The following is an 8,502-nucleotide window of genomic DNA, read 5'->3' as shown; positions in this document are numbered from 1 at the left end:
GTATAGTTTAAATGGATGATTAATCATGATTAATTTTTTTCATCGCTTGACAGCCCTAGTTGATGTATGCTGTTCTGCAGTTAAATGTTTCCCATTAATATTTATCATTTACATAAGGGTTTTCATTGTCCAAAAACAGTACAAAACCATGAACTAGTTCATACTCACAACACCCTGTAAGGTAGATAAGTGGTTGGTATTCTCATTTTACATGTGTTGAAACTGGGTTCCAGAAATGTTAAGTGACTTACCCAAGGTCATGAACAAAGTCAAGGTTCTAGGGTTTAAAAGTATGATATTAAACTATATCGGCTAGCCTGAAACAAATAATGCCTTCTAAAACTCTAGTCAAGACAAGACAAGTTGTACTTTAACATATGTTAAACTGGTCACATCAAAGTCTATGGGGCAGATTAGCATAAAACTAGAGTTTTAGAAAGTGTCCATTAGATCTAACAACACAGCTTTCAATCTTCGTCTGGACAAAGTTTCAGTGGTGGAAGAACTCTGGGAATTCCTGGTTCCCAACATAGTGCTCAGCCCATTATGCCATGAAAGACTGATTTCTACTGGGGAAAACTGGGGGAGGATTGAAAATCAAGCTTATAATGGGAAGCTAGTTCTGACCTTAACTACAGAGTGGCTATCGCTGTGACATAAGGATAAAAGTTCATAGCAATAATCAAAAAGTGTGAATTACAGCAATATTTACATGTGTTTTAAATAATTTTTTTAATTGTTGAGGCAGTAATACTTGGTTCATGGAACTGCAATATACAGAGAGGTGAAATAAATAGCTTATATATATATAATATATATAATATAGCTGGTTTTAAAATATTCCCTTATCATTGGTGTATTAGGTCATTTTTAGTCACTTGAATGTATTTAGCAGCATTCTCCAGAACTGAGCATAATGCAGGATCACAGAGCCGTGACACCTTATGTCATCAGAAAGGTTACAGAAGATCGATGCATTGAGAACTCCACGGAAACTCAATCACTGCCGCACACACCATCTTGTCTCGGGACAGTTTGCAGCAGACAATAAATAGATTACTGCAAAACTGGTGATTTTTCGGGGCAGGGTCTCAGTAACTTTGGGAAAGAACTTTGGTTTTCTTTGGTTTTATTTTATTTAATATTAATTGTTTTTCCTCTGGGGATCTGCTTGAAAAGTTGTCCGTTCCAAAAAGAGAAATAAGCACCTATGTGTCAACAACAAGAAGTCAATTTAAATAGAGCAGTTCATTTTGTTTTTCAAGTCACAATAAATCCCTAACAGCTTCCCCCAGCATTTGCCATCCAGTCTTTTATTTTTTTAAAAAAAATTTTAATTATTTTTTTAAACACAATGTACAAAAATAGAGCTTCTTCCTTATTTTTAATGTAAAAATATTCCTCTGGTGCAGTTTTTTTGTGGTTTATTATTGTGACACTGTTTTTGTCTATCTTTTAACTGGGGTTGGTAGGTCGTATTCTCTTAGTCCTCTTGGTCACTGTGGTGTACTTGAAAGGTTTCTGTAACTCCACTTGACCCTTTGGGTACCTTTTCATAAAATGCACATCTTGTTGGTTTTCCTGGGTCTTGGGCCCCTTTCGTGGCCTTCCCTTTTTGGTAAATCCAACGTACCAGCCAGAGTATTTCGCAGACATCAGTGCTGTGTAGTTGTTTTCTAGGACTTTTTCAATGAAGACACACTCTTTGCTGGTGCCGTCAGGCTGCAAAAGGGAAAGAAAATTCATTTCAATCAGTTGTAAACCCCTTGGCCAAATAGCAATTTTGCATAAAAGAACAATTACAGGATCTGGTCCTGTTCTCTCCTGCTTTCAGTCCAGTAGCTGGGGGGAGAAATACCAGCTGAAATATTCAAAATGAACCATTAACATTATTGTTTGATTCAAGGGTGCTTTTTTTTAAAAAAAAAACACTCCTAACACACGGATCTAGTTTTTGTGGGGAGATTTTCAAAGTCACAAATAGCAAGAAGTCACCGAACTTCGTAAACCTCCCCCATTGTGGCCTGTCCCAATAAAACATATCCCTCTGTGAAGCATACATCAGAAGAGCTACTTGTAGGAATCTTGAACAGGGCAAATAACAACACTTAACGTTTGTTTAGAGAAACCCTAAATTCTCAGCAAGCTGGGGTGTCAATCTACCATTTCGAAGCGGGATAGATCAAAGAGCACTTGGGAACTTTTAATGCACAGCAGCAGGGTCCACAAGGACACTTAGTGTGCGGCAGGATAGTGTAGAATAGATTTACACCCCAGCTTGCCACGAACTAAGTATTCATTTAGCCCAGCCCCCAGAATTTAGACTGCTTTTTTCAAAAATGTTTTAGGGGTTAGATGCCCAATTGCCATTGAACCCACCACACCCATGGAAGATGGGGAACTTCCCCCAGTTAGGTGCTTTTGAAATTTCATCCTTAATTTCCAGTGCTCTGCCCAATGGCAACCCAAACATTAACTAGCCCTACGATTTCTGGGATGTGCAGATTGGTATTCTCATTGGAGAGATGGGGAGCTGAGACACAAAAAGGTGCTGAGTACCTAGATCTCCCACTGACATCAGTGGGACATCTGGACTGCTTACCATTTTTGAAAATTTGGCCATTTACTTAGGTACCCATTTACTTAGGTACATTTTTCAAAATCTTGTCCCAGGCTCTTTATTTCGGTGCTGAACTGTGGAATCTAACTTTTGGCCTCTATTTTTTTTTTAAATCTTGGAGTAAAAATGGACACCCAAACGTCAAAGAACTTACTTTTAAAAGTTTACCTTTACATCATTTTACTATGGCTACTAAGGCTACAGATGGTGCCATCATCAGAGCCAGAACTGGAGCTCCTAGGTCTGTACCCAGAGCACTAGGCTCACTTTCTCAGGCAGGTCTCCTAAGCCTCCTTTTCAAGGGCAATCACAATAATGGAGGATGGGGCATTTATACTAAGACAGGGGTGGCCAAACTGTGGCTCCGGAGACACATGCGGCTCTTCAGAAGTGAATATGCGGCTCCTTGTCTAGGCACCGAATCCGGGGCTGGAGCTACAGGTGCCAACTTTCCAATGTGCCTGGGGGTGCTCACTGCTCAACCCCTGGCTCTGCCACAGGCCCTGCCCCCACTCCACCCCTTCCCACTCCCTCCCCTGAGCCTGCCATGCTCTCGCTCCTTCCCCTTCCCTCCCCCTCCCCCCCCAAGCCTCCTGCACGCCACGAAACAGCTGATCAGGAGGGAGGGGAAGGCGCTGATTGGCGGGGCTGCCAGTGCGTGGCAGGTGCTAGGAGCAAGGGGAGCTGATGGGGGGCTGCTTATGTATTACTGTGGCTCTTTGGCAATGTACATTGATAAATTCTGGCTCCTTCTCAGGCTCAGGCTGGCCACCCCTGTACTAGAAATTCAGATGTCAAACATCCCACCATTTGGGACTAATGCTACTGAGGGTTTTGGTTCAGGCCAGTTTACAGTTGGGACCATTTGCAAAATTCTAAACCAGATCTGGATTTGGAACTCCAGCAGCATTTTGATCTGTGGTTTAGATTCAGGCAAATCTCTAATTTATACAACACATGCAGCAGCACTGCAAGAGTCATGGCATCACATAATAGGATATTTACATATTTCAGCCAAGTGGAAATCCTACAAACACTATAATCCTATGCCAGAATATATAGCTATTTTACCTTCAACTGCTGAATAACTGGAACAGCCTATGGAACAAATCACAGGTCAGATGATGACTCCTGTATCAAGTCTTTCTTTAACTTCTTTTTCTTTTCTAAATACATCAGAACTATAGCTATCCATCCCATCTTTGGGAATAGTTCCAGAACCTTCACAATAGTGTTCTGATCTGGGTAAAACCTCGTTATGGGCTGAATTAATACCCCATTGAGATTGGTAGGTGTGAACTCACCCTTCAATTAACGTAACTGTAAGCGTAAGTACCACCTAAGACAAAAGGTGTGTGTGAACCTGCTGAGGAGCTTTTGACTATTTATTCTTTTGGATAGGGGAAGATGCCGGGATGAGAGATCTGAAACTGAGGTCAGACAAGAACAGACAGAGTGAGAGAGGCAGCCTGAATGAGCAGCTAAATGTGCATCACTGACCCTGGGTAGAGGTTTTTCAGGTCAGGGTGCAGGCTAAAAAAAACCCCAAAAACAAAGTACTCTTGGTGCTGTGAGCAAAAGAAGCTGTTTCTTGCTATTTTATTCCTTCTGTGTTCCAAGACACAGGGCTTCATACATTCTTTGTATATACACAAAACTGCATCAGAGAAATACCTGACTACCATCATTTTCTACTCTCAGTTCTAACACCGACAGGCCCCCAAACGTCAACTCTCATGTCAAAAAGGGGCAACAATAGTAAACAAAATATGGAACATTATATAGGGCCTAATCCACAATTCACTTAAGCAAAAGGAAGGATTCCCACTGACTTCAAAGGGAGCTGGATTAGACGGCTCCAACTAATTAATAAAGAATATAGGGCTTTTCATCTGTAGCCCTCAAAGTGCTTTCCAAAGGTGGGTAAGTACCATATAAGTTGCTTATACTACACTGAATAGCTATTATGTAGAATTATTACTGTGAACAAACAAAACAGTCAAAGTGCTTTCAGTCCTTAGCAAACTAATTCCCCAAATGCCCAAGAAAAATTAACATGTCACGGCACAGAAGCTGCAGCAGATCACAGGAAGCAAAGGATTGATCACAGAGCTCTGGCAGAATAGTATAAAAATATTGCTCGGGCATGTAGGAATGTTATCAGGAGGGCCAAATCGCACATGGAGCTGCAGCTAGCCAGAGATGTCAAGAGTAACAAGAAGGGTTTCTTCAGGTATGTTGGCAACAAGAAGAAAGCCAAGGAATGTGTGGGCCCCTTACTGAATGAGGGAGGCAACCTAGTGACAGAGGATGTGGAAAAAGCTAATGTACTCAATGCTTTTTTTGCCTCTGTTTTCACTAACAAGGTCAGCTCTCAGACTGCTGCGCTGGGCATCACAAAATGCGGAAGAGATGGCCAGCCCTCTGTGGAGATAGAGGCGGTTAGGGACTATTTAGAAAAGCTGGACATGCACAAGTCCATGGGGCCGGACGAGTTGCATCCGAGAGTGCTGAAGGAATTGGCGGCTGTGATTGCAGAGCCACTGGCCATTATCTTTGAAAACTCGTGGCGAACCGGGGAAGTCCCGGATGACTGGAAAAAGGCTAATGTAGTGCCAATCTTTAAAAAAGGGAAGAAGGAAGATCCTGGGAACTACAGGCCAGTCAGCCTCACCTCAGTCCCTGGAAAAATCATGGAGCAGGTCCTCAAAGAATCAATCCTGAAGCACTTGCATGAGAGGAAAGTGATCAGGAACAGCCAGCATGGATTCACCAAGGGAAGGTCATGCCTGACTAATCTAATCACCTTTTATGATGAGATTACTGGTTCTGTGGATGAAGGGAAAGCAGTGGATGTATTGTTTCTTGACTTTAGCAAAGCTTTTGACACGGTCTCCCATAGTATTCTTGTCACCAAGTTAAGGAAGTATGGGCTGGATGAATGCACTATAAGGTGGGTAGAAAGCTGGCTAGATTGTCGGGCTCAACGGGTAGTGATCAATGGCTCCATGTCTAGTTGGCAGCCGGTATCAAGTGGAGTGCCCCAAGGGTCGGTCCTGGGGCCGGTTTTATTCAATATCTTCATAAATGATCTGGAGGATGGTGTGGATTGCACTCTCAGCAAATTTGCGGATGATACTAAACTGGGAGGAGTGGTAGATACACTGGAGGGGAGGGATAGGATACAGAAGGACCTAGACCAATTGGAAGATTGGGCCAAAAGGAATCTGATGAGGTTCAATAAGGATAAGTGCAGGGTCCTGCACTTAGGACGGAAGAACCCAATGCACAGCTACAGACTAGGGACCGAATGGCTAGGCAGCAGTTCTGCGGAAAAGGACCTAGGGGTGACAGTGGACGAGAAGCTGGATATGAGTCAGCAGTGTACCCTTGTTGCCAAGAAGGCCAATGGCATTTTGGGATGTATAAGTAGGGGCATAGCGAGCAGATCGAGGGACGTGATCGTTCCCCTCTATTCGACATTGGTGAGGCCTCATCTGGAGTACTGTGTCCAGTTTTGGGCCCCACACTTCAAGAAGGATGTGGATAAATTGGAGAGAGTCCAGCAAAGGGCAACAAAAATGATTAGGGGACTGGAACACATGAGTTATGAGGAGAGGCTGAGGGAGCTGGGATTGTTTAGCCTGCAGAAGAGAAGAATGAGGGGGGATTTGATAGCTGCTTTCAACTACCTGAAAGGGGGTTCCAAAGAGGATGGCTCTAGACTGTTCTCAATGGTAGCAGATGACAGAACGAGGAGTAATGGTCTCAAGTTGCAGTGGGGGAGGTTTAGATTGGATATTAGGAAAAACTTTTTCACTAAGAGGGTGGTGAAACACTGGAATGCGTTACCTAGGGAGGTGGTAGAATCTCCTTCCTTAGAGGTTTTTAAGGTCAGGCTTGACAAAGCCCTGGCTGGGATGATTTAACTGGGAATTGGTCCTGCTTTGAGCAGGGGGTTGGACTAGATGACCTTCTGGGGTCCCTTCCAACCCTGATATTCTATGATTCTATGATTCTATGAATCATTGCTATGTATGTCTGAAAATGGGCCAGGTGGAACAGATGGGAATAGCACCAGCCGTTCACCTCCACAGACATGAGCACACAGAGTGAAACTGGTACTCTTCGGTCTGCTCCCTTCTAAACGCTTGTCTAGAAAATCATTGCAGAGCTTGGTACAATTTGTCAGATGCTGTTAAACTCAGAATCTGAGTCAAGAGCAAAGCACAGCCACTCTGAGCTGGTTTAGAATTCATTAGACCTGTGATCTCCAAATTATTTTATATGAGCCCAAAATCAGCTGTAACTCAGAGTCAATGCCATCCCAGGCTGGATTCAAAGAGGCAACCAAAGGGGAAAGGCTCCATAATTCACCACTAATCTCCATAACTATCCATTCCCCCTTAGATCTTCTATTCATGGATGCATTTATGTTATTTGAAACTTGAAATCATTAACATATCATCTTGTCAAAGCTTTTTGTTTGCTACACAAACTGTACAGTACCTGTCTCCTTAAGAAGGTAAGGGGAGATCATAAATAATTCTACAACAGCAAAACAGAATCATATGAGGGAAACGTTTGAGAAGAGGCCCAGAAATATACATTGCCCACCAAATTTACATAATCAAGAGTCCATGCACATTGACAGGGGTTGAAGCCAGCTCTGCTACTAACTAGCATCCTCCATACTTGGGGAAACATAAAGGTCATGATTTTATTATCTGTAATTTTGAGCTTACAAATGCTTTGAGGAATGGCAGGGCTGTGCAAAACCCAGTGGTTTCAGTTCACCAGGGCTCATCCTTCGAGTTCAGAGTTTGATCAAAACCACAGCGAGAAAACAGTTGACACTGCAGAATTCCACCAAGTTTCAATGTGAAACCAGAAACAGCCCCTGGTTCACTCAAAACTGGGCCCGGCACATACCTTTCAACAATTAATACAATTTAAACACTAATGTGGCTGAGTCTCAAGTTCACACAAAATTAGGTGCTGATGAATCTACCAAATTCCTTCTGAGCTATTAGGTATAGCAGGGAACTGGAAAGCTCATTTCCCCTACATTTGCAGAAAGGTCCTGGATTTGACCCATGACCTTGTTGCTATGAAAATGTGACCACTTTTAATATATCCATTTTGGGGCTTTCTGCTTGCACTACAATGTCATTTTCTTGTGGAACGCTTAGACATACACAAGGATGAGACTGGAATTAAAAGAAGAAAATGTTGGGGTGGGGGTTAAATTATTATTAAAGGTATTTTCTGTGTTTAGGTCTCAAAATTTGCCAGCAGAGTCTAAGGAAGAGCAATGAAGAGTAGGAAGAGAGGATACTACTTCAGGCCAGGTTCAGGGCTAATTTGAAGCAAATAAGGTCCATAAAAATAAATTTAGCCTGCAAAAGAAGGCACTAAATCATATAACAATGTGAAATTAAGGTGACATGTACACGTACTTTAAGATAATTCATGGATAATGAACAGAAATTGCTTTTCTCCAAGTAAATCATTCTTATATGTGCTAAGGCATGTTGTAGAGACAGACAGATGATTTTATAGCATCTGTTTTAAACCCCTGATAGACTGGGAATATAGAACATAAATCACTTATATAGAAGGGTCTCTACATCATGTAATCTGTCCCTTAGATAATCTATTAGTGAAAAAGCAATTTCTATTCATCCTTTAGGGATTATTAATAAAGTAATTTATAAATGTCACCTTAATTTCAACAGTTGCCACTCATTTAAGGCCCAGTTCTGTTCCCATTTAAATCAGTGACAAAACTCTTATTGGTATCAGGCTCTCATTGTATGAATATATGAGCATGTCTCTTGTCAAGCCAGAACATGTCATCAATATGGGGCCAAACTGACTTA

The 8,502-nt window shown here is 42.1% G+C and overlaps 1 protein-coding gene across 1 annotated transcript in view; it reads right to left on the bottom strand.

Moving 5' to 3' along the window:
* Positions 1-746: 746 nt before the first annotated feature.
* FGF18 (fibroblast growth factor 18) overlaps positions 747-8,502 on the bottom strand; it is a 111,416-nt gene continuing 103,660 nt past the window's right edge. The window contains exon 5 of the mRNA XM_073358177.1: positions 747-1,722. Within this exon, the coding sequence (XP_073214278.1) occupies positions 1,456-1,722 (267 nt within the window). The 3' untranslated portion in view covers positions 747-1,455. The remainder of the gene's footprint in view (positions 1,723-8,502) is intronic.

Source organism: Lepidochelys kempii, chromosome 8 (genome assembly GCF_965140265.1).
Source record: "Lepidochelys kempii isolate rLepKem1 chromosome 8, rLepKem1.hap2, whole genome shotgun sequence".
NCBI lineage: Eukaryota > Metazoa > Chordata > Testudines > Cheloniidae > Lepidochelys > Lepidochelys kempii.
This window is presented reverse-complemented; position numbering and strand designations above follow the sequence as displayed.